This window comes from Vanacampus margaritifer, chromosome 9, assembly GCF_051991255.1.
Source record: "Vanacampus margaritifer isolate UIUO_Vmar chromosome 9, RoL_Vmar_1.0, whole genome shotgun sequence".
In the NCBI taxonomy this organism is placed as follows: domain Eukaryota; kingdom Metazoa; phylum Chordata; class Actinopteri; order Syngnathiformes; family Syngnathidae; genus Vanacampus; species Vanacampus margaritifer.
This window is the reverse complement of record NC_135440.1, coordinates 16,673,981-16,700,900: the sequence shown is the minus strand read 5'-3', so window position 1 is coordinate 16,700,900 and position 26,920 is coordinate 16,673,981. Positions and strand designations below refer to the sequence as shown.

Sequence of the window (26,920 nt, the reverse complement as noted above, 5' to 3'; positions counted from 1 at the left end):
CTGGGTGGGGAGAGTTTGTGGCTCCAGACTTTGTGTGTAGACCAGGTAGTGTGTGTTTGGAATGATGAGTTGCAGCAGTATGCATTTATCCAGCTGGAAGAGGCTTTCAACATAGAGAGGCAGGGCTGTGGCGGGGGTGGGTGGGGGTTTGTATTCTGGTTAGGAGGAGGGAGCGCGGGTGAGTGAGTGACGGGGACTCCAATGCACTGCCTCTCTCACGCCCCAGCAGGAGTTGATTCAGCTCCGGCTGCCACAAAGCACAAGAGCTGGAAATGGAGCTGGTGATAGGACAGCACGGTGCTTACCATACACGGGATTGTACAACTTGGATTTGACACGACTTATTTTGGCGTCAAAAGAGCTGGCAGGGATTTGGATCAGGTGCCTCAATGCTGTCACTTGGCAAAATGCACTCCAGAGCCAAGTCGAGGAGTTGTGACAACTACCTGAGTATTAAGGTATGGACTTGCTTGAACACTTGGTGACCTTCACCATGTGTTATTGTGCTTACTGGTGACTCTTTGTATGACTCTTTATCCCTAATGCATAGCAGCTGTCTGTTTGTATTTGCATAAAACAATGAGAGGAACAATGTAGATGCTGATGTTGCATATTGTCGCTGTCCAATAAAAAGCATGATTTGTGTGTGTTTTCAATTAGAAAATGGAAAAACACTTTTCTTTGCGTTCTGAATACAAATGTTTACAGCTAGATGTGGTGTGTGCGCTTGATAATCGACTTGATTTGTAGGCTCGAGCGTAAAAATATTCTTGGTGGTTAGCAAAGCTAAGCAATAGAAAACAAGACTTAAAGTGCATGCTTTGTATCACTGCCGGGGTCAGTGAAGTACGCAACTTTGTATCCTCTCTGATAAGCAAGTTTCAACTCATCAACTCACAACTTGTTTTGGTATGCACCCGTTCTATATTTACCCTGCACAGGAATCAACAGATTTTTTTTTTCTTGATCTCTTTCGACTTTGCTGTCGCTTCCCAAATCAATTGAATCTCTCGTATTCACTCTTTCTATTCATGTAAAGAAATGTGCACAAGTATGTGTTAAGGAATGTAGGAGAATACCAACGCATCGAGTCGAGGAGGTCAGCACGGGCTGCTCGAGAACAATATCCTGCAGCAAGTGTTGTTTACATCCTGTCAGACAAAGACATCAGTCGGGCCGACAACATAAATCATGTCTTTCGCTTAATTCTTGTGAGGCTCTTTTAAAAACACCTCTTACTAGGAACCACGGCACAGTTGTGATGCATTGTAGGTCTCGTACTTAAAATGTAAGGTCCGATGAGCGTTTTTAAAAAAAAATGGGTAGGAGCACCTGAGACTGGAGAGTCGTACTTTTCAAAAAACTTTTCTTTTTCTTTTAAGCTGAAAGTCCACTCGTCAATCATGCCTTTCAAATCCATTGCAGTGGTATATAATATCATGGAAGTTGTCATTGTCTAAATATTTCTGGCCCTAAATGTATATGTTGTGTGTAAATAACTGGGTGGTCAGTTTTTCCACTCGAGGCTTCCCGAAATGTTGATCTTCCAATGAGCGACCCTTAAAAAGTGAACTTTTATCATGAAGGGATTACCTTCATTAAAGAGTCTTGTTTTTACTCTATCAATACGATACAATTACTCTATCATCGATGTCCTCTCGGCTGCAGTTACTATGCACATATAAGATGGCATTCACTTTAGAGTAGTCAAATCTAACAGGGTTTTTGTTTATTTCTTTCTTTTCAAAGTTGGTGGTCAACCTTAAACATTTCTTGACAATAATATGTTGTATGTGACCTCACTAGTCTAAACATGACATTCTGATTAATATTACATTTGTGGAATATAAGATCCAAAATCCAGCCGTTTTTATCCATCTCAGGGGGCGGCCATTTTGCCACTTGCTGTCGACTGAAGATGACATCACAGCTGCTCAGGGATCAGGCAACAACCAATCACAGCTCACCTGTTTTCTGGAGCTGAGCTGTGATTGGTTGTTACTTGAGACCTCACTCGACAGCAAGTCCCAAAATGGCCGCCTTCTACTATAGATAAAAGAGGCTGGATTTTGCTGTTTAACTCAGATTCCACTAATGCAATATTAACCAGAATACCATATTTAGACTAGTGGGACTGCAAAGAACATATTATTGTCAAGAATTTCCCCCTTGATGAACACTTTTGTTAACAGTTCAGCCTTGGCAGAGGAAATTATAGTCATATATGGTCATTATAGCATTGCCGCAACAAATCCAATGCGAGCACAGCCTTTTGCACTGAACTATACTCTTCAACTGCTCCTCAAATTGATTTCTGTCAGTTCCAAACTTCCAAGCAAAAAAATCCTATCAGGTGTTTAAATGGCCTGGTAGGTCCGAGCAACCTGTGACCTTTTGGCATCATCCCACTGCCTGTGAGACTCTCAGTAGCTGCGGGCTCTCCTGTAACACTCCCCTGGTGGCTTCATGCTCCAGTGGACGCCTGGTAGGCAGCCTTTTGTGCCCGTGACCCACTAAATGAGTCGGTGAGCACCTCTCGATCACTCTCGCTCCACCTTTCTCTGGGATGCAGCTTTTGTTTAGGATTATTTTCATTCGATTGTCTTTCCAACTTAAAAGCTATCGGATGAAAGCATATTTGATGTTCAAAAGCTAAGTCAGTGTATCTTGACACAGTTAAATCCTTGGGCTTCTTTCTTCGTAACAGCTGTTTTGCTGATGCCGCAGATAAAAGCTATCCCACCTGGATGTAGAGGCCACTAATTACCACTATTCTCCTCCATCACCCAGGCAGACATTTACCAACGAGACCTGGAATTATGGAATCGTGGTACTTCCGTCTTTGTTTGTATGTCATGGTCTATGTCTCGTTCTGCTGAGACATGCACATTTGCTCACCTGCCACAACATTAGGTACACCCTAGATCTCAACTCTCCAGGAGAAAAAAATAAATAAATAAATAAAATTAAATTAAAAAAAGGATGCTAAAATACACTAAATACAGCAACAATTTTGAGTCTACAACATTTAGTTTAGGTGTGAGAGCCAAAATGAACACTTTTATTGCTTTAAATGCGTTTTCAGCCTGATTGTACACTTCAGGTGAAACTGTCAAAATCTTCAAAATGAGAATAAGCACAATGAAATTAATGCTGGAATCATCTTCAGGATGCTAACATACACTAAATACAGCAAAAATTTTGAGTCTACAACGTTTAGTTTAGGTGTGAGAGCCAAAAAAAAGAAGAAAAAAAGGTACACCCTAGATCTAGTGCAAGACTTGTATCTAGAGAAACGACCTCTGCCAAGGTCAAACGGTTAACAAATGGTAAAATAAATTCAGGTAATGTTGTTTTTGTTTAATTTCTCTCTTTTTTTTATTGTTCTGTACCCATCAATTGATGACTCCCAACAACAAGGAGTTTGCAAACTGCAAACTAGTAAGAAAATAATACCGTTCAAAATTGTTTGTTTTTATGGTCACTGACGGCGTCAATCAAAACTGATGTCATTAGATTGTGCAGGTGTACCTAATATTGTTAGTAAACCCTTGTTGGCATTGGCTACAGTAGCTCCTTAAGATAGCGCATGTAAAACAGTTCTATCTTGAAAATCTCAAGTCCCTACTTTTTTGCACTTTTTTTCCTTCCTTGGGAACCTCCAAAAAAAAAAAAACTACTGACCCGTCTTCACAGTGTCATGAAGGCTTTCCTCCCATTGTTTGCATTCTCCTCATAAAACACCACGTTGTTCTTCTTCTGCCGAGTGACTAAGGCCTAGAGACATTTCTGTCCCGCTAAGTGTCGTCTGACTACTAATGGAGGTGGGCGCTTTGTTTCTGGAGACCGACACTGTACTGCGCACACCACTTAGGAGGCGGCGATCACAATGAGGGCCTTGTAGCCAAGTCGTGGCATGTGTACCAATGCAGTGAACTGTACTCAATCTCCTCTAATAAACAGCGCTGAGCTGCTTAGACCAACAGTCCTACAAAAGGGTGAAACATGGCGCTGTCTGGCTTCAACCACTGGAGCACATGGGATGCTATGATTTAGTTCACATTGTCATGCAAATTTGACCGAGCGAAAGTACCAAAATGTTCGTCAACATCGTACACGGTTGCCAAATGGTGGGACTTTCCCTGGCTTTACTGTCTATCTGCATGGTTATCACGAGAGGCAGATGTCTCTTTCGCTGTTGTGTTCCATTCGGGAAGGACAGATAGCAGAAGGATGTTTGGCCTTGACTCCCCCCTCCTGTAAAGGCACCCATGACTGAATTGTGAACATGGCGACCACTCCAGATCAGTCTCCATGTTCCATGTCGGACATGTGCTCTACTAATGTTCTTTTCTAAATATATATATTAACCTGTCAGATCATAGGTCAGATAATTAAAAAAAAAAAAAAAAAAGTAACATGGCCGTTATTAGAAGGTCACGTTCACTGGGTGGACTTTCCAGTTGTTCTGTTTGTGTCCATTCAGAGTGACGTCACTTGGTCCAGGTGTTTCCCCTCTGTCTGATGGAAAGACCATCACTGGCTCACGTTTCCTATCGTGATGCAACTTCCTGAATACATGGGATCAGTTTCAGTCTGTAAATAAGCATATTTATCTGCTCTTATAATAGTGGTCATTCATGACAAACTGTCAATCTATCCGGTACATAAATTTAAACATTGTTTCTTCCAAACCTACACTCGAAAAACTGTTAGGTCAAAAATAACCCAACTATGGGTCAAAAATGGACCATTTGGTCGATTTGACCCAACTTTGAGTCAAGAAATTGGTCTTTCAGCGTAAAACAACTCATCAATATTGGTCAGATCCTTTACTTGGGTAAAAAAAAGGGTCATTTTGTATTAAACAACCCAGAAAGTTTGGTCAAATTAACCCATAAAGTGGATCGGTCCATTTTTGATCCAGAATTGGGTTACTTTTGACCCAACTGTTTTTAGAGTGTACTGTATAGTGTTATTGGGAACTTACAGTATATAAATTGCTTTGCACCAGGCCACTGCTAAAATTCAGATTTGGGGGTAACTAGCATGATTAAAGAGTTGCATCTACAAGAGTTTAGTTCAACTTGTCACATTCTATTCTAGTATGGTGGACGCTTGTCTATCTTGTGGTTTTACTGCAATGTGTGTAGGCGGTATGTCAATAGCTATGTGACCGTGTCATTTACATAAATAATGTAACAACATTCCAGTGCAATCCATAAAATAATGAAACATGTTCAGCGCATTTCTATTGTTACATAGAAGTGATTCTTTTTTATTGACCACCCCTTAGGAACTAGTTGTGTGAATGCTAAAAGGCATGTTATTCTACGTTTCCTTATTACGTCGCTTTTCGTGCTTCTCTTTCTTTGTTTCTTGACCGATTCAAACCATTCCAACTTCAACATGTTCCAAAAATTCACGCTTCACGAGCTATTATTTTTCTCAATCCAAACATTCAGTTTTCCCACAATTAAAAAAAAATTCACTAGAAAAATTCCCATTCATTGCCATTTAGCAATTACCAACAATTCACTCCCACTCGAAAAATTCATTCAAAAATATTCACCTTGAGAGGAATTTTCAATATTGCCCCAATTCCCACATTGCAAATAAATCTCACGTTCACCTATATATTGCAAAATTTTCAGCAACAAAACACTTTACTCATTTTGACGGTGTGGGTTCAGGTCATGGCTAAGCGTTTGTGTTAGGGCTTGTATCGTTCTTATTCAGAAAATGTTAATATTTAGCTCATTCAATTCACCTTGGGAACAATTTTCAACATCCTTACACTTCCCACATACCACAAGTCCCACATTTTTCAATCACATATTGCTAATTTTCACCGATATGATTTCATCTAATTCCATACAATTAAATATCATTCATTCCACATCATTCAATGTATGCATTTTATCCACTAACATTCAAGATCATTCTATATTGCTTAACATCATTCCACCTCATATAATAGAATTCCAGGTTACTATATTTTTTCATTCAATATTGCAGCATTCACATGCAATTTCTCCAGATTGCTTCACCAAGCTGTATTTGTATACCAGCCGTGGAAAGCAAAAACTGAATATAGCGCAGATCAGTTAGTAGTTAGTCAGTCTTTAATTCTTTTAAATAGAAACACAAAACTAAAGCGAACCAAACTGTACTCTACTTTGTAAAAAAAACAGCCACCTGACTGAGCGTTTCCGTCTTTCTCATAGGACGCCGAGTCATTGGACAGCTGTATCCAAAGCACCTTGTCGGCCCTGTACCGGCCCTTCAGTGCTACTGCCTCCACCGTCCTGTGGCAGCTTTTCAGTGTGGTGGAAAGACAGTACCGTGGAGACGGCCTCCGCTGCTTCATCGACTTCTTGCTTCCTGCCAAGAGGATTTTACAGATCATCCAACAAGAAACTTGTGTGAGTGCTTAATTTTTGTAAATAGATGTTACATTTTGATCTTAGTCTTCTCCCAGCCCTTTCTGCTTACAATCAAAAAACATGTCAGCTCTCTTAGAGACACTTCTTTTCATATTCTGCCACAAGAAAGATTTGTGTTTTGGTTATTTGGAAACCAGGCCTGATCAGACATGTCTTTCTCTCAAGACAAATGATCACCGTGAGTGATTCATCATGTACGTAGTGCCTCCAAGTTAAATATATGTTGTAACAATTGTCCCGATTGTTCAGACAGTGATGCAAGTTATACCGTAAGCTGTCAAGGCAATGCTTACCTGGGGTGAGTGTTAACCGTATCTCTCTCCTCTCCCAGTTGAGGTTCCGAGGACTGCTGCTCTATAATGAAGGGTGGCCTCTCTGCATTCACGACAAAGTGGTGTTGCAGCTATCGCCCTTGCACAAAGTCAGACTAAAGCAAGGAGACTTCTACCTACAAATCGTACCGTTAGGCCGCAAGGCTGCCAAGCTTGTGATAAAATGCTTGTCGGCCAGCGGGCAGGCTATCGTGGAGATCCCCGTGGCGGAGAGCATGTATGGCGGCGTCTTCACCGCTGAGTTCCTGCAGAATGTAACACTGGAACGGAACCTGCACCCGTTACAGAACTGCCTGCTTACGACCGGGAAATCTGTGTACAGGACCCCGTGGAAGAACGTGGTCAACCCTCTGTTTGTCAGCAGCACGGCGGAAGCCATCATGCAAGCGCATTGCAGCAGGGTCGGCTTCCGCGGCCAACTCAGCGCCTGCAGCACGAGCGGATCCACGGGCACCCTGGACAGCCATCGCAGCTCCAGGGAGTCCCTCCATTCTCAGGGAGCCGACTTTTCGGACACCATTTCACCAAACAGAAACCACACGGATACCAGCCGCGATAGCCATAGCATGAGTAGAGTAGACATAACAACTCCCATCATTAAGATCAGCCCCACCGAAGAGCGTGGGACAGTGCACGGAGGGGAGGACACAAGTGGGAGTGAACGAGGACCAGCATCTAAGATGCTTTCTTTCAGTACAGACCTCAGCAATCCGGGCCCTCGTAGACGTCACCCAAGAGACTCCGTTGCTTTTGAGAGCAGAAGACTTTTCAGGAAATCCTACATGGAAGCCCTGCAGAACCCCATGAGCCTTGGGTCCAGCACTGAGTCCATCCTGGAAGAAAGTCCGGAGCACGGCGGCCTTAGGGAGGGCTCCGTGACACCAGGCAGCAGCCCGGACACTCGCAATTCTTCTCGAGAACACTTATCCCGGAGGTTGGGGAGCCGTGGCTGGCTCAGTGGTGACGATTCTAGGCCCAGCACACCTTTGCATTACTTACAGAAGGGGCTGCGGAGTGCGGAGAGACGGGCGGAACGCCGCTCCAAGTCACTGGAGAGGACTAACAAGGCTGGACAGGACAAAGCTCACCGGGAGAGGTCTTCTTCTGGGGGCTCAGCTAGCATCTCCACTAAAAAGCTGATGAATGGATATGTTCTTCGATTTGGGAAGTTGGAAGTGGAGTCCTCGCTTCCTGCTTGTGAAAGGAGGAGCAAAGAAGTAACAGGTATGCCACCGTCCATGATTTCCCTTCTTTACCAATGTTAAATCTTGATAGTATCCCACAAGTTTATTTTAAGCAAAACTAATGGTTATTTATAAATATATTCAGCATATGAATCACATTTCACAGTGATGGTCCATAGCTCATCGTTTCACAAAAAATACAACCTGAGGGTGTGAAAACAAACTTTGAGGCTTAAAAACATAACAGGCTAATGTGGGTAGGTTTTGTAATGATAGCCTCAAGCAAGACTAGCTACAACAGCTCATCAAGGGTGAGACAGCAGAGCAGCGTCACTGCTGACAGATTGCTTTTCAGAGGCGACTTTGTTGTGTTCTTTGGCACCTTTGGCTGGGGGTGCACGCCTATGGGGTGCGGGTTTGGCCCTACCCTGGAAAGTGAAGTCAAGTCACATCTGTGTGTAATCTTTTGCAGTGTCTGTTTTGTTTTGTGCTGTTTCATGCAGGGTAACTGAGGTAACAGATAATGTGAAGGTGACGTCTATGGTGTTTTTGTTGTTGTTGTTGGGAAACCATATTTGGTGGCTTAAGTGGGTGTTCACAATGGCTCACTTTGAGAAGAATTTTCAATAATGTTGAGAAAATAATGTTATTGTAATGATATCATTAGAATAAAATGTTATTTACTCCCTTCAATTTTATGTTATGTGTGACCTCAGTAGTCTAAACATGACATTCTGATTAGCATCACATTTGTGGAAAATGAGCGATGCAGCAAAATCCGGATGTTTTTATTCATCTCAGGGGACAGCCATTTTGCCACTTGCTGTCGACTGAAGATGACATCACAGTTACTCAGTGCTCAGGCAACGACCAATCACAGCTCACCTGTTTCCTGAAACTGAGCTGTGATTTGTTGTTACCTGAGATCTGAGCAACTGAGATGTCATTTTCACTCGACAGCAAGTGGCAAAATGGCCCTCTTCTGATATTGATAAAAACTGCTGGATTTTGCTCCCTAACTTATTTTCCACTAACGCAATCTTAGCCAAAATACCGTATTTAGACTCGTGGGGCTACATAAAACGTATTGTTTTTCAAGAAAAAAAACATTTAATACATGGTGTGATGCCTCGGGGTGCATGTGAACCCAGGGAACATGATTTTTTCCTGTATTAAAATAAAGTGTAATTGCATAACCACTACAGTAGGTGGCAGTGGCACTCTCATTGTTAGACAATGTGTGTACAAAGAGTTTCAGGTCCTCTGCAGAGCTGTACTTGGAACAATTTTAGAGATAAATGCAACTATTTTATAGTAAGGTGGATAATTGAATTTAGAAGCACTGAGTGGGAAAAAAAACATTGGATCAGCCCACTAGCAATCACAATACAGTAGAAGAAGTAATCAAATATCAGATCCCCATTGCATTCCTATGATGACCTCAGAGGGGGATTGCATTTCGACTTTTTGTAAAGCAGGTTTCCCACAACAGTTTTTCAAAGACAACAAAAGATTCTGTAAACCAAGCAGAGGGACCCCAGTTATCCCTACAATGAGAGGGCCCTACCTACAGTGCTTTCAAGGATAGGGATGCTCAGATCACACATGGATTGCCTCACTTACAAAAGTATCCGTTGTGAACCAATCAGGCATTAAAGAGAATATAAAGACCCAAACTATCAGAATCGAGCAAGAGGTGTAGAAAATTTAAACAAACAGACCTTTTCATTTATGATTGAGCACAAGGTCCCATCCCCACTGACCGATGCAGATTTTTAGCCTCAACAGTGTGATGTGTCCATCAGGGAACACAAAAAGCAGATTTTCACAATACTCCAGAGGCTTTACTCGACGTTTCTCACTTCCTGTGAAAACAAAGCAATTTAGGAAACATGCGGCAAACACAGGCCTGCTCACACAGTGGCACAGGAAATGCACTGACTATTTGAAGACAATAGAGGCTGTGCTGGCTGGGTTTACTCCCACACAACTGATGGGACTATAAAAGAGGCCTCCAACTTTTGAAAAACACAACAGGGTCAGGCACGCAATCATGGACTTTTGCAGTATAGTTTGTTTGCAAACTGCCGTCAAGATTTATTATTGTCTCCCATTTCCTTTAAAGTTGTAGAATACTACAATGAAAACAATTTAGAACATTAAAGGACGGCTTTGGATAAGACGAGCAGTATCAAGTGTTTTTTTAAGTGACATCATCAAGTTCTAGTTTCGCTTTAGCAGCTACACGAAGAAGAGAAAATACTTGTTCTCTTTTCGATTTTGGAATGAGTCACACAAAACATAATAGTGAGACTGAGAACTTTCTTGTATTGTACTGAAGCGTAATATGAGATCGGTGCTAATTGATATACACAAAGAATAATCCTGTTCACAAACCCACAGTCTGGATCAAGTGTGGAAATGGTGTTACCAGTAGAGAATGTGAGTTGTACTGTACTTACAAACGGGCCCGGGGACCAAAGTGCTGACGTTTCGAAAAACGGCAAAAACCACTCTTGACTCATGCTGATGATACACCTGGTCTCCAGGATGAGTCATCGTGACTTACTATGATTATACCACACTGAGGTGAAAGGAAGCTTCTCTCGTTTTGTTCAATTGTGGTGTATTATTAATATTACAGGGCAACAGGAGGACACCGGTGATGACAGGAAATCTAGACTCGCAGAGGAAGAGTCCAACAGCCCCAAAACGGCCAATGGGTCAGCCATCGGGCTAGGGTCATCATCAAGCTCCTCCAATGACAGTAGCTTGTCCCTCCCCAAACGGATGTCCGAGGTCAATCAGGAGCTGCTTGCATCAGGCGCTGTGATTTTGCCAGGTGGAGCACCTTGCCTCGTTTCATTCTAAAGCTTGTCCAATAGGAGTTTTGTTTTCAACTTTATACCACTACAATACAAGTAGTGAAAAAGTAGTCGCGGTCTTTTCAAAGTAGTGTTTTGTCCCCCTGCTACTCTTTTGTCTCCCAGGAAGCAGAGATCGTAGTGGGAGGGCCGTATTGCAGGTGTGCACCAGAGCTCAAGTGTGGGCAGGCGAAAGTTGCACGGTGCATGACGTCAGCAGGTTGCTGGTCTACTTACACTCCACACTACGGTAAGCTGAGAACAGTCACTTTTTGTTTTTGTTTTTATTCACTAATTAGTCTTAAAACTGATTCAAGTCAGATTTGCAGGTGTCCATTATTTGCAGCTCACATTTAGCCAAGGGAGCTTCAGGGCTCACTATTTGGCAGACGCTAACTTTCTTTATCTTTATCTAATGACTTAGAACAGTTGCAAACACGTGCATATTTGTAAAAGTGCATACATAAAACAGACATTTGTATACATTTGAGTATAAAGTTAATTCTGTAGAGTAAATTTTACTTTACTATTTGGTCCAACTCTAAATGGAGTGAGATTTACACTTGGAAGAGAGTAAAATATTCAATTAAATTAAATTTTACTCAAAGTATTTTTAGTGTGTACAAGAAAATTTGCCCATCACGTGTAAAACCTATTAAAGATTTTTTTACATCTGAAATTTTAAGTACATTTTGTAAGGAGAGATTTCGACAAAATTTCACTAGTTTCTTTTTTTCAAGGGTTGAGGAACCACGAATATTCCAGCTGACATGAGCAATATACTAAGACACAGCAGGAGTGTGTGGCTCAGAGAGTAGATTGGCTGACTCCCAACCTAAAGTTGTGGGTTTGTTCCTCAACCCTTGAGTGACTTATAAACTCAGTTTAGAGTAAACCATTATTACAGTTTAGAGTACCGGTGTATATATATTATATATTATCAACTGTGTATATGCAAACACATAACTGCTGGTTAGTATCATTCCGACTTTTTTCATATCTGTATGACGTCTTTTGGTGCCATCTTAATACTGTTGCTCATTTCCCTCAAGGCACTTAGCTTAGCAATGTAAATATGTAGTCAAGGTGGATTATGTTTGTTTTGGTTGTAGGAAAGAAAAACGTGATGAAGGTCTGACAGTTGTGATAGACAGCAGGAGGCAGCAGCCGGTTCCAGCTCTCTTGTCATCGCTCTCTGAATTTCAGGTGAGCACAGACGGTGAATGCGCACTGACCTGGTTTCCAACACCCCGGCCTCGTGTGTTCAAGCAACGCCAACTATATTACTGTTTTTTACATTCTACGCCATGCCTTATACATTTTCCTAATGTTCAACATTCAGAAATAGAGGCACACCTTAAAGTTGTAATGCCTTCACATCCAAGAGCTTCTTCTGAGAAAAGCCTGGCCTCGGGACTAACCTGTGCTTGCATGTCTGTTTTTAACAACACGAATGAGTTGCTTTCAGAAAACTTGCAAGAGCCATATGATTAGGTTTTGAGGTGCTCTGTCTGGAAACCCTAGACATTGTAAAAAAAAGGTATTAGCACCTGTCTACGTATGTAATAGTTTTATAGGGGCCCTACAGTAAATACGCTCATTCCTTCAACTTTTGACTTTATGAGTAGTAGTAATCATCTTTTAATCATGAAAATATGCATGTTTCCGTTTCAGACATTGGTACCAAATGCACTTTACTCCGTTTTGTTCCTGGTGGACAAAGAGGCAGCAGCCAAACCCGAAAGAGACATTGTCAACGTACAGGTGAGTAAATATTGTTATTGTCATATGAATTCATGCAGTCATTTCCTGCAACTCCCTGCATTGCCCCTCCAGGCTCTTATGATCAGATTTGAAGTCAGACAAGAGGTGTGCACTGACCAATGTAGTTGTGTTTTTCTCACCGCAGACTGAGACATTGTCATCATTAAAGGCCCTATTGAAGCACGTTGAACCGAATCAGCTCACACGCGACCTGGAGGGCACCTTCCATTACGACCACAACCACTGGATGCTCTTCAGACAGGTGAACGGGATGATGGACTGAAACCATCATTGTTTCATATCGTATTTGTTAAACCATATCTGTAAGAGTTTGTTAGTAGCATTTCAAGACAAGGGGAGCATAAATAGTCGGATTTGGACACATCACCTGAGGCTAAGCCTTTAACTGATGAAGCATCATCATGCCATCTTTAGTGTGAAGTGGCCTGCTAAATGTGATTTAAATTTAATTTTTTATTTTTAACCCATACAGAAAATAGAACCATTTGCCAGCAGCTGCAGCGAAGCCATCGCTTCCCTCCAGGAGTCCATCGCCACGTTAAGTGACTGTGGCAACCTGAAGACATCTGAGGTAGGACTAAATCAGGGTTAATTTTGACAATGAATTTTTATTTAGTTTTAGTTTAAGTCTTTTTGACTAAAATTAAATTAAGTTTATTCATAATTTATTAATCTGTTTTAGTCGACGAAATTGACAATTTAGTCAATATTTTCGTCACTGTGTTTTTGACGAAATTGTCAGTCAATTTAGTTATCGACATCGTCTCAATGAATGGCTTCTATTTTAGTTTACGTTTCATTTTTGTCTGAAAACAAATTTTCATAATCAAACTTTTTTTTCATCAACGAAATTATCACTGCACTAAATAGTCACGTTAAAAGAATTGGAAAACATCTGAAAAATTCTGTGGTTTTTTTTTTGTGTGTGTAGGAGGTGTCTCAGATGATGGAGCAGCAGAAGCATCTCATGAAGTGTGTGCTGGATGACGCCCATCTAAATAGGTTACGTCTGGAAGGAGGCACCATCCTCGCACGCATCAGGAAGGAAGAGGCCTGCGACAACGAGAGCTACAGGTACCGCTGCCGGCGAGACCTCTCACTTCCTGTTAATACAAAACTGACCTCGCTTTTAATATTCCTGCCTGTCTTTAGGGATGCTGTAGATATGTTGAGTGCTCTGTACAACCAAGTGGACGAAGAGGTCCACGAGCTTGTCATTCTGTCCAACAAGTCTCAGAAGGACTTGGAAAGTCTTCAGGAGGTGCGCAGGTTTGAGGAACAGACACAACAGGTTAGCTTTTTCACTCGTGATTGTTCTTTTCTCTGTACAATGACGTTGAGATAACAGGTCTTTTTTTTTTCAGGTCAAACTGTGGTTCAATGTGGAGGGAGATAAACATCTCACACCTTTAGAATCACTCACTTTGTCTGTCAGCGGCATTAAAGACATGAAGGAGAGCTTGGACCAATTTCTGAAAGAGTCAGTGGTAAATATCTTGACAAGAACAGAGATGATGCCAATACTGTGCACTGGAATTTCTGTGATCTTACATGATATGTACAAAATGTATTGAGACACACCTCTTGATCAATTTATTCTTCATCTAGACCAGAGGTCAGCAACCTTTGCTGTCAAAAGAGCCATTTTAGGCCAAATGTATAACCGAAAATCTGTCTGGAGTCGCAAAACATTTGAAGATTGTGATGAAGTTGTGTTAGTCGAATGTACTGAGGGCCCAAGAGCTAATTCGAGCTGCGCCACAACACAAATATAGCAGAGCAGCATCCAATATGTTGACATTCTTTTTCTTCTTTTCTTTCTTTCTTTTAGACTGTTTTTGTTGGATTTTTTTGTAATTTTTTAGACTTTGTTCATAGATTATAAACTTTTCTGCCTTTTGCTCAAATTTCTGACATTTTATTGCTATTTTTGACTTTTTTTTTTTTCGACTTTCTGACATTTTTGGCAAATTTTGTGGGCGTTTTATGGTCATTTTGGGGATTTCTTCTTTTGTTTTTGGACATTTTATAGGTACTTTCTACATGTGTTATTTTTCTGACTTTTTTTGGCAATTTTGGGGATTTTTGTTTTCTTTTATGGTTATTTTTTGAACATCTTTTCTGCCTTTTTTATTTTTTCTGCTTTTCCTCTTTATTGAAATTTTTTGGGTAATTTAAAAAAAACTTTCATCAACCTTTCATCTCACGACAGCTTAAAAATGTGGACTCTTACATTTTTTGTAACATGTAATTATTGATTTTTAATCTAAATTATTAATTCATTAAAATAATATTTTTCTAAAAAATACATATCTAAAAAAAAAATAATTCAGGGAGCCACAGGAGAGGACCTAAAGAGCCACAAGTTGCTCCAGAGCCGCAGGTTACAGACCCCTGATCTAGACAACCATTATGGGCTCTATTTTCATAGACAGCGCACATGCACCCGGGCATAAAAGCTGGTGCATCTTGAATTTTCGGGGGGTGCAAGCCTCATTTAGCGGTTACACATGAACGAAGTGCTGACTTAATATATAATCAATTGTCCTTCTGTTGGTTGACAGCATCAGCAGAGACATGCCCTGCAGGTGGTGAAAGAGTCTCCACCATCTCTTCCTGGCTCAGTTTCCTTGGAATTCAAGCAACATCTTGCCTCCATCGTGAGCAGAGCGGAGAAGAGGAAGGCACACTTGGACATTCTGGGAAACCTTTATGAGTTTTATGACTCTGTAAGTGTTTTGCAATTCTTTCATTTTGTTAGACTATTCAGGCTTTTTTTTTTGCAAACACAGATTAGATGCCTCTGTGGGGATTTTATTGTTTACCTATTCATGTATGCAATTGAGTTGTCTAGTTGTTTTTTTCCTGGCTCTAGATTCATGCTAATATCCTGCATAAAGAGTCCCAAAAACTGAACTCTGTTTTAAACATCCGTAGGTAAACCAATGGAGGGAGCACTGCCAAGACTACGTCAGCCACCTTAACACTTCAGATGAAGCGCCTTCACCTGCCGTGGTCCCGATCCTGCAGGATTATTGCACCGAGGCCTCCAAATTCTCCATGGACAACTTCAGCACATTGAACGATATGGTGCTCTCCCTGGAATGTCCTCAGCAAGTGCAGCAGTGGAACGCAGTGTGGCACCGATGTCAGCAGACCAAGCAGCAGCTTGAGGACACTTTGTCCCGAGCCATGGGGGCTTCTTCAGACTCCATTTCCTCCGAATTCACGGATGTTTTAAAGCCTGCACAGATCCAAATTAGTGTAGAGGATGATAGTGGATGTGGGCTTCAAGCTGAAGGTTCTTCTTGCTCCAGCAGAACTGTTACGCCACTGGCCGTCGAGGACACTAAACCACATTCCGATGAACCTTTCTCCAAAAGCCCCTCCGGTTCCATCGCCTCCTCCTCGCGCTACACTTTCCCGCCTGACAGCAAGACGAGCCCATCGATGTTTGACGACACGGACAGCGACTGCACTATCGACTCCACTATCTCGTGCCACTCGGAGCCCATCTTCTCCGCAGCTTCTCGAGTCCGCAAGTCGCCAATGAAGAAGATCATGAAGAAGACCATGAGCTACGAGCTGACGCCAAGGGACGGCGGCCATTCGGACTCCAGTCACGTGCACGGTTACACGGGGGTGTACATCAAGGGTTTGGAGGTGGCCAATAATGTGTCCGCTGAGAAGAAGCTGCAGAGACCCGATGTCATGAGCCCGGCGCTAGGACGCAGTCGCAGCATGTCTACGCCCTCCAGGATGCATAACATACACAGTGAAGGAGAGGGCAAGAAACAGAGCAGGTCAGAATGTTTTTCGTCTTAATAAAATGCTGGCTAAAATATCAACTCAAAATATTCGGGACAGGCCAATTATCGGCCGGGCCAGGGACAGTTATCAGTCCGATATTCAGCATTTTAACGAATATCAGCATCAGCCTTTTTAAAGAATCATACAGCTGATAATGGATCAATTTAAAGCTGTGTTAACTTCAGGGATCTATTTTATTTTATTTTTTTCAGTTCGTATTATAAGAGATGCTGCTGACCCTTTGGAACTCTGCATCTTTTTTTTTTTTTAATTGAAACTAAAATAATTTAAAAAAAACAACATTTTGTATATTTTTACTAGGATTGTCAAAATTAAAACGTTAACACTAGAGATTAATTTTAATTTGTTAAAGTGTTTATTAAAAAAAAAAAACTAAGTTAACACAGTGTGCAGCCAAACTTGGAGGAGTCACTGGGGGGGAAGTTTTACTTTCTGATTTACTTGCGTGATGCTTGTTGGAGAACTCTAAAGTAATTTGTCCACTTTGCAGAGCCAAATACAAATAGATATTATTTTTTACTTTTTTTTAATTTGTATTTGAATCTACATAAACTTTCTATTTGATGATTTTATATTAATTCCAAGATTTTACTGAAGCAAATATCTGTTACAAGCTTACTACAAAATAGTAGTAAAAAAATGTGATTAATCACAGAATGTTGCGCTATTAATTGGTTTTAAAAAATACTGTTTAATTGGCAGCACTACTTTTTTACATATTGGAAACCTTTATTTACTGTAGTAAACAATTTGGAGCTATTTACTTGTTTTAGTTTACCTTTTCAAGACATGCTAATTACAATGGGAGATCTGGCACTAAATTGATCCCTAAGCATTAACAATTTTGGAGGTTTTTTTTTTTTTTTACATTTTGACACCAATATTTTCCCTTTTAGTGAAAATTAATATTGGCTCCAATTGGTTATTGGCCTTCTTGACTACAATCGGTATAGGTCTTGGTCTATCTCTACAAAATATATTCTAGCTTCATGCATTGATGCTCGGCAAAAGTAAAAATCCTTACGACTATAAATACTATATTCTACATTTTTTTCTGTTCCCAGTAAAGTGCAGCACATCATGGACGAGATGATCTCCACAGAGAGGGAGTACGTTCGCTCTCTCAGCTACGTCATTGAGCATTACTTCCCTGAGATGGAGCGACTGGATCTGCCTCAGGACTTGCGCGGGAAGCGCAGCATCATTTTCGGGAACGTGGAAAAGCTGTGGGACTTTCACAGCCAGTACTTCCTCAAGGACCTGGAGTCGTGCGCCCACTCCCCGTTCTCCATCAGCAGCTGCTTTCTCCGACATGTGAGTGTGTGCAGACAAAGTCGGCGTGCCCCGAGGAAGCACACTGACAACTTACTAAGAGCTCTCAGGTTCCATCAACAGTCATGACCTTTCGACGTCTAGTTTGACAACAAAATGTAGCATTGCCAGGGTCATGGTTTTGTCAGTGGCGTTTTGTATGGGGCAAACCTATAGCATTGTTTTTTTCAGACCTTTATTTATGTATTCATAACCACAATTCAAGATCAATGTCTAATTTTCATTAATTTATTTATTTTTACTTTTGTCAGATTCAAGCTATTTCCGTGACTACTGTTGATTTTTCTTTAAAGGAAAGTCAACCTTAAACATTTCTTGACAATAATATGTTAAATGTGACGTCATTAGTCTAAACATAACATTCTGATTAATATTACATTTGTGGAATATGAGTTATGATGAAAAATCCAGCCATTTTTATCCATCTCAGGGAGCGGCCATTTTGCCACTTGCTGTCGACTGAAGATGACATCAATGTTGCTCAGGCAACGACCAATCATGGCTCGCGTGTTTTCTGAAGCTGAGCTGTGATTGGTTGTTACCTGAGTAGCTGTGATTTCATTTTCACTCGACAGCAAAAGACAAAATGGCCGCCCCCTGAGATGGATAAAAGTGGCTGGATTTTGCTGCTTAATTCATATTCCACAATAATAACCAGAATACCATATTTAGACCAGCGGGGCTGCATAGAACATATTGTAAAAAAAAAAAAAATGTTGGGGAGTTGACTTCCCCTTTAAGAGAATTTTGCCCACGTGTGTATGCTGTCAGCTGGATATGCACACAGTTCAGCCTTGCAGTTAATAACATACAGCTCATATGGTTTAAATCACTTAACTGTACACGTTGTGCAGGAAAGCATGCTGACATGCCAGTTTACTTTCCGGAGTGTTCTAACTTGTTAATTGTGCGTGTGTGCAGGAGGATCAGTTTGGAATGTATGCCCTGTACAGCAAGAATAAGCCCCGGTCCGACTCCCTGCTCAGCAGCCATGGGAACGAATTCTTTAAGGTGCGTCTGGAAACTCTGGTAACATTCTTCACTGGGTAAAAAGGTCAGCAAGGAAGTTAAGGAAGTCACAGTGGCTGAAATGAATAATGTTTTGTTATGAGCTTGTTGTTTGTTGATGAATACAAAAAGACCAAAAATATATTTAAGATGGTGTGTCTCCATGACATAAAGGTACATTTCAGTAAATTACAATATTCTAGAGAAGTGAAATTTCATTTTAGTATTGGTGATACAAATTCATGAAACACAAAAATAGATTAGAAAATTTACTTTTTTTTTAATAGAACTACCTGAAATATTTAATAATAATTATAATTTAATAAAATGTATTTTTTAACTGTTTTAATAACACATGCCTAATTTCATTTGACAGGTGTATTGAAAGCTCACAGAAATATTAGTCATTTTTTCTTTCAGATTTTTCCAGAAACACAAACATTTTTACAATTTGCATCATGAGGAGATGATTTAAGCAAAAAAATAATTATTATAATTAAATACTGTATATATATATATATATATATATATATATATATATATATATATATGTATATATATATATATATATATATATATATATATATATATATATATATATATATATATATATATATATATATATATATATATATATATATATATATATATATATATATATATAGTCTATATATATATATATATATATATAGTCTATATATATATATATATATATATAGTCTATATATATATATATATATATATAGTCTATATATAGTCAACCAAAAGAAGAACATGGCAATGATACACATTAGTGGCTACTACCATCTTCTCCATCCTCTCACATCCCAGAATAAACAGCTGGATCTGGGGGACAAGATGGACCTGGCATCCTACCTGCTGAAACCCATCCAGAGGATGAGCAAATATGCCCTGCTGCTGAAGGACCTCATCAAGGAGTGCGGCCAGTCACAAGCGCAAGAGCTGAGCGACCTTCGCGTTGCAGAGGAGATGGTCAAGTTTCAGCTTCGCCATGGCAACGACCTCCTAGCCATGGACGCCATTCGGGGCTGTGATGTAAGCAGAAAGTGTACACTGAATCCATCAAAGTATTGAGACACCTCTCTTAATTAATTGATGGGTCTGTCATAGTTGATTATTTTTATGTTGTCTGTCTACTTTTAAGTATCCATAGATGCTAGTTTCATTAGCCTATCTATGGTGTTTTGCATTGTGTGTTAGCATAAAGCTAGTGGATTTTTGTTTTGTTTTTAATTTTATTGTTTGAATATACACAAATTGTGTAATTCTTTGGTTTGATGTTTAGACTTAACTGGGAATGGTTAAAAAAAAAATACAAAACGCAACCTGAGGCAAAAGAACAAAAATGTCCACAGAAAAACGTGATGATGTTAAAGGAAGTCCCAATAGCCTTATCCATAGTATATTTTTGGACTGGATGTCATCTTCTTTTGTATACAGTAGAGTGAAGTCAGCATCCCGCCACAACTTCCATTGTTGTGAGTGACGCATGTGACCCGAGGTGTTTCCTGTCTAGGTGAACCTAAAAGAGCAAGGTCAACTTCGCTGCCAAGATGAGTTCATCGTCTGGTGTGGACGCAGGAAGTACCTCCGCCACGTCTTCTTGTTTGAAGATCTCATCCTCTTCAGCAAGACCAAAAAGATCGAAGGAGGATATGACATTTACATCTACAAACAATCGTACAAAGTAAGATTTTTTTCTTTTTTTTAATCAGTGCTGAGCTACTTTTTGGGCTACTTATTTTTTTTATGTATTTTTTTTATTTTTAAATAGACAGCAGAGATAGGGATGACTGAAAATGTCGGCGATAGTGGTCTGCGCTTTGAGATTTGGTTCCGGCGAAGGAAGTCCCAGGACACGTTCATCCTACAAGCAAGCTCTGTGGAAATCAAGGCGGTGTGGACTACCATTATAGGGAAGATCCTTTGGAGGCAGGCGTTACGAAACAGGGGTGTGTTTCTTTGTCAATGATTGCGATTAACATTTTGTTTTAATGATGTTTTGTCATAAAAGGGCGCTCTCTTGTATTTTGTCTTGCAGAATTGCGCATGCTGGAAATGGTGTCAATGGGCATCGGAAGCAAGCCTTTCATGGACATTAAGCCCAGCGATGCAGCTATCAATGACAGAGCTATCGATTATATCATGAAGGGGTCAGGTGAGACTTACTTCTTTTTCTCCCATCATTCATTTGTGACTTACCCATCATGCTAGGGCTTAAAGATTTTGTCAAATGTGTTTTTCCTCAATATTTTGATTGCTGTTTAATAAGCAATTTTATTTTATTTTCCAAGGTCATTTTCCCTTTATTTTCTTTTAACAAACACAAACAAAAAAACTAATCTGTATTACAATTAGTAATATCAGATAATTCACTCCCAGCCATTTTCACTGAAGCAACCCCCTTCCCTCCCCGCTGTTTTACTGTTTTTTTTCAGCGATTTTGCAATGTCCACAGGATATTGTTCTTTTGCTATAAAAAGATTGCACCTACCCAAAAGAAAGATTAGAGTCACTTAATTCATCAGAAAAAAATGTATATTTGTATCTGTTTCCGTTTTTGCAGCAATTAGCATTAAAATATAGCTAAGTTTCATCATTATTCACACACCTGTTGAAAACACTGTGAAAAAAAGATTGTTGCAACATGGTTGATCTCCTGTACTCTGCTGCCACCTGCTGGCCGTTTCTTTGTAATAACAACCATTGCTTTAAGCGACCACCATCATGTCAGAAGCTGTATCAAAGCCTTCTTTATGCTCTAGCATAAAAAAAACATAAATTTGTTTTTGGGAGTACATGACAAAGTATTAAAAAGAAAAAACTATACGTTTTTGGGTTTGAATGAGTTTATTGCAGTCCTTGCGATTTAAAAAAATAATAATAATAAAATTGCATGTCAATTTCAATTCCATTAATTGTTCAGCCCTACATGACGTGTGCTAGTATTCTATTGACCAAATCTTCTTGAAACAAGAAAAACACCCATTTTAACCGCCCTAACCTTCTTTGCTTACCTCATTTAGCTACAAGAGAGTCAAAATATTAGAAACATCTCCTAGGATAGATCAGAAAAAAAATCTTATTCTAAAGATTTCAATCAAGTTAATTGAATATCGACCCATCCGTCATTCCAATACATTAACATTTGTTTTGGTTGATTAAAGTACTATATGTGGACAAAATAAAATGAAACATGCCTTCAAAAAAAAAACATTAATTCAAATTCATTCCCATGGGCAATACGGATAATATTGAACCCCTTTGCAACAATAACACAAATAAAACACAGCATAGTCATGCATAATCTGGCTAGTTTTCCAAAATGACCCTTTTTAGTGGTCTAAATAAAAAAACATTACTGTTCCAGGTTCATGAACTCCAAAGTCAAAATGAGTGGAATTGCATAAGCATACTTTGCATTGAAGCTGAAATAAGTTTCTTCCATTTTTTTTTTTTGTCTTAATGTTGCCAACAGAATGTAGGACAAGGGCTTCCATAGCGGTCCCCTCGTACGAATACTCGGCTTGCATCAAGAGACCGCACTCCACCATCTCCAACAGCAGCACGTCCTCCTCCAGCAGCCAGTCGTCGTCCTCCCTGCTGGGATCGCTCAACCTCCATCTTTACTCCTCGCACCCACACGCTCAACCTTACCCGCTGGCCAGCGTTCCCTCCTTCACCCAGTGGCCGTACGACTGCATCGAGGAAGACGAGCTGGAGCACGACTCTGCCAGCCAACCCTCCATGCGTGAGTTGGGATTTTAAGAGGCGACATCTGTTAGTAGTTTTCGGAATTTTTTTTCATTTCCGTTTTTGGAAAGGTAGCCACAACCAAATTATCATAATAATAAAAGCACAACACACTGCCTTAAACTTGCCTCGACAGCACAAACGATGATGACTCAAACCATTTTTTTCTTTTTGTCAGTCACTGAGAGTTCCGAGACGTCGTCCCAATGCACTTCCAATGACAGCATGACCGGACTGAGCACCCTCACCTTACCCGGACCCCCCGACGGTCTCCTGGATTCGTACATCGACAACAACAGCGAGGAATCCGCCTCCTTCCGCTGCTCCTCCGTGCCGCCTTCCTCCATGGAGGCCTCCTCCCTCTTCTCCAAAAGTGAAGACCTCCAACCGCAGGGCAACAAGTTCATCACAGCAGTGAGTCTTTGCTATGCGAAACCAGTGGTTCGCAAACCTTTTTTTTATTTTTTTTACTAAATGCCACCGGAAATAATATCCAGCTCTGTGTCACTCTCATGATTAACATTAAACTAAGGTAGCGTACAGTAAGTGTGCATCAAAAACTAGGCTTACATTTCTGAAACATATGTAATATTGTGCACCGTTTGAAAATTAACACAGCACCTAAATATAGGAAAATGAATAAAAACTGTCCTGACTGTACAAGTTAAATACAACTGAACTGTGCTTAACTCATTCACTGCCATTGAACGTCAAAAAATCATTTTAGCTATTTCTATTAGTTCAACATATTTTTTCTACTTTTGTTAACAAGGGTATGAAAACCTAGAATTTTTGTATTGTACATTTAGAACGGATATAAAATTTGTGATTAATTGAGAGTTAACTATTGAAGTCATGCGATTAAATATGAATACAAATTTTAATCGCCTGATGCCCCTAATTTTTAATAATCATCTCGTCGGGAGATTACAATTTTTAATTGTAATTAATCGCATGACTTCACTAGTTAACTCACGATTAATCACAAATTTTATATCTGTTCTAAATGTACAATCAAATGTGTTTTCTAGGTTTTCATACTCTTGTTAATAAAAGTACGAAAAAATTTTTTTAACTAAGAAATAGTTCAAATTAATTTTTGACGTTTATAGCCGTCAACGGCAGTGAATGAGTTAACAAATCGTAGTGTACAGGATAAAAAAATATTTAAGTCACTATATCATTACAGGGAGTTCCGTTGCTAAGCTAACCCGAATTTCCGCGTAAGTCGGATTTCACTGTTAAAGTTGAAATTTACATCAAAATAATTTTAAAAATAAAAAAACTAAAATACATTAAAATGTCACTAGAAGGCCCGGCTTTCTTCTTTGGGGCCATGATGTGGGAAAAAAAGAGGGCGAAAAAGCCAACGATACTCCCGGTGCAGTAGCTAAGCAGAAAAATTGGGGACAAAATGGCGGACGAGGCGTGGCCGTCGGAGAGTCGAAACGTCGTAGGTCGAGTGCGTCGTAACTCGACGACTCCCTGTAAACAGTTTGAGCATTTTATTCAGTGATTCTTTCACCTCCCACTAGAGGGAGCCACCTTACCTCTAGTGGTACTTGTACCACACTTTGAGAATCTCGAAATACAGTATTATTATAATTATTAAACTTGCTATATTATATTGCCCATAGTTTTTTTTTCTCTCTTCACTAGTGAAAACTTATTTCTGTAAATTTATTTCTCTAGTTCTGATGAAAAAGGATAACATTATTTACAGTAGCTTCACTACACTCAGTTTTTGTTGATTTTAGCTAAAAGAAAACAAAACCCTAATTTGCTCAAGAAACTAGGATATTACAATCAATGATTTTTCACATATTTGTTAGGAGGGAATTTTCCCATTTTGTAGCGTTTGTATTTTATTTTTTGACAATATTCAAATTGATTAACATATAACGGTATATATTTTATGCTATGGTGTACTTAATTATAATTTTTATTTCATCAAATATTTGCTGCCATTCTGATCCTGGCCGTTATCTTTTGTCTCCTTCTAAAATCATGCAATGATAGGTAATCATTATGCAATTTTTTAGGAAGGACCTAATCAATCAATCTTCTACTTTAGAAATGAGCCTATATAAAACGATATAGAAATTGTGGTGATATCCAAGATTTGCAAAGTGTTTTATGTAAATGTTCTCGTACAAAAGTGTGCGTGTGTGTAAATATTGAGTGTGCCGTTTTTATCGCATGCAGTAAAAACAATGACAGTGTATATTTTTCATACTTAAACTAAAAGCAGCAGGATTTTTTTACATAAAAAAGACCTATTTGTACCCAATGTTTTTTTTTTTTTTTTGCATCTGTTAAAAAAAAAAAATGTAATTATGACACCTTCAATGTGCTGTTTGCATTGAGGAGGAAAAGTATCATTTATTTTTTTACTGCATATTATCGTAGTAAATTGTCATTTTTATCTCATCAAAGGACAAAAAAAAGTTGTAAGTAAAACAATGTTTCACACAAAAAAAAACATCCATTTCAACTCAAGTTTGAGTTGCCAAATATGTTTTTTAAAGCGTCTTAAATTGGGATTCAAGTACAACCAACGTGGAATCTTCTTGGACAAGCGGTAGGTAGCAGCTCGGTATAAATATTCCACTTTTTGCCGTCTTGTTTTTTGCCAGAGCCAGACTTCTCATATAGCAGTAAGCCTGTCAACATTGGTCTGACTAAAGCTTAGCTCAGTAAGTATTCGGCGTCACCATTGCGGTCGTGTTCAACAACCGTGACAATGACGACACCCGGCCTTGTTACTAATACAGTATGTGTGAAAATCATGCATGCTCGCGTGGGTTTGAAGGCTTTTTGCTCCAATTTTTTTGTTTGACTCTGCTGCCATTGCTCAACCCAGTGTTGTCGTTTTGGAACGATTCTGTATGTTTTATGTGAACACATGCATGCTCTTGAACGCACCCTGTGATTTCATCATAAGTCTACAAACCCCTGTTAAAGTGCTAGGTTCTAACAAGAATCAAGAAATCATTTCAAATGTTTTTCACCATTAGTGTGACCTGTATTACTTTATCCTGTAGAAGTAAAAAATTAAATAACTGGAATAACTATTTCAAACTCTTGGTAAAATTGGAGTGTGCACACAATTTAAAATTGGCAGGAAAAGCCTACTAAAACATCTGAAATGTATTTAGAGTAATAGAATTTGAAATGGTGACAGGTGTGTGCTTCAAAACACAGCTATATCCTCAGTTATAAAAGGGTGTGCACACTTGTGCAACCAAATTATCTGTTATTTTTTGTTTCCGCTCTCAAAAATATTATTTTTTTTCCCCAATGAAATTATACAGGTGATATAGATCATGTGAATATTTGGAAAAGTTTTGAAATGATTTATATTGTGGATGTTTTTTAATATCACAAAAACCCGCATTTGAGCAGGGGTGTGTAGACTTTTTATATCGGTTGTCGTTAGCTTCATCAAATTGAATGCGAATTTGATGTCATGTGTGCACCCCCCCAAAACAAACATTGTTGCTCAGTCATTTGCTTAGAAAGTCACAGCAGCTTGCATGCAAACTCCAGTTAAATAATTACGTGCATGTAGAATTTCATTTCAATTTTTTTTTTCTCTTTGCAGCTGTGAAGTCCCGACAAGGAACAACATTCCAACCAAGACTTATTACAGCATTCAATTGAAATGAATTGGAGATTCTCACTTAAAAAATACACACCACCATGATGGTACTCATATGCTTTGTAACATATCCTTAACAATATGCATCTGTGTTTATATTGTAGATGTTTTCATGTTTTTATTGTTGTGTAATTTACAAATGCAGGGGGGAAAAAACCTGCATGTTATTACTTTTGTTTGCTGTCCACCCTTGTGAGACTTGTACAGATGATTAAAAGAAGTTTGTATTGAAAGATTTGTTGAATTAATTCTTTGCCACTTTTAGTTGAGTTGGTGCCAAATAGTCTGTAATACTGTCAGATTGGGGTGTGCCCAAAAAATCGATTTTCATTTAGTACGCTTCTGAATCTATTTTAAATGACCCAAAATCGATTTTATTTAAATTATTTTATACTGTCTTCCCTTTGTGTGTGTGCCTTTTATTTGGAGCGCTGTTCATGTTGTACCCAATTTGGCCACTTGGGGGCAGTGTGGTTCCACGCGGTCTAATACACTGTTAAGTTGTAGCCACAGAGAGTCGAAGGAAAAAGTCACGATCAAATTATCCCAATAAGTTGTTTTTTTTGCAGTGTGGAGCCGTTCTTTTGAGTGATAAAAGTGCAGCGAGTAGCGCGCTAATTAGCATTAGCGAGTCAGACTGGAGTAGATCATTACAATTCCTTGCACATCTATAGATTGAAGCAAAAATCATTGTCAACCAAAT

The 26,920-nt window shown here is 39.5% G+C and overlaps 1 protein-coding gene and 1 long non-coding RNA gene across 3 annotated transcripts; one reads left to right on the top strand and one right to left on the bottom strand.

Annotated features, from left to right (window-relative positions):
- The first annotated feature begins 249 nt into the window (after positions 1-249).
- On the top strand, positions 250-26,450 carry plekhg4b (pleckstrin homology domain containing, family G (with RhoGef domain) member 4B). Of its 2 annotated transcripts, XM_077576536.1 has the most exons (24): positions 250-458; positions 6,228-6,425; positions 6,778-8,002; positions 10,607-10,804; positions 10,953-11,076; positions 11,939-12,032; positions 12,501-12,590; positions 12,736-12,852; positions 13,084-13,182; positions 13,543-13,685; positions 13,764-13,902; positions 13,976-14,098; positions 15,176-15,340; positions 15,549-16,414; positions 17,507-17,756; positions 18,696-18,785; positions 19,614-19,838; positions 20,320-20,490; positions 20,578-20,755; positions 20,845-20,961; positions 22,282-22,554; positions 22,735-22,970; positions 25,193-25,252; positions 26,161-26,450. In XM_077576536.1, the coding sequence occupies exons 1-23, from the start codon at positions 390-392 to the stop codon at positions 25,235-25,237; spliced, it is 5,235 nt and encodes a 1,744-aa protein (XP_077432662.1). In that variant the 5' UTR covers positions 250-389; the 3' UTR covers positions 25,238-25,252; positions 26,161-26,450. The 2 variants fall into 2 exon arrangements, with proteins under 2 accessions (XP_077432662.1, XP_077432663.1); XM_077576537.1 differs by lacking the exon at positions 25,193-25,252 and having other exon boundaries at positions 251-458.
- Positions 6,211-10,703, bottom strand: LOC144058207 (uncharacterized). Its single transcript, XR_013295402.1, has 5 exons — positions 10,425-10,703; positions 9,684-9,827; positions 6,740-7,090; positions 6,458-6,541; positions 6,211-6,384 (listed from the first exon to the last, which is right to left on the bottom strand). It is a non-coding gene; the product is annotated as an uncharacterized LOC144058207 (long non-coding RNA).
- Positions 26,451-26,920: the final 470 nt, after the last annotated feature.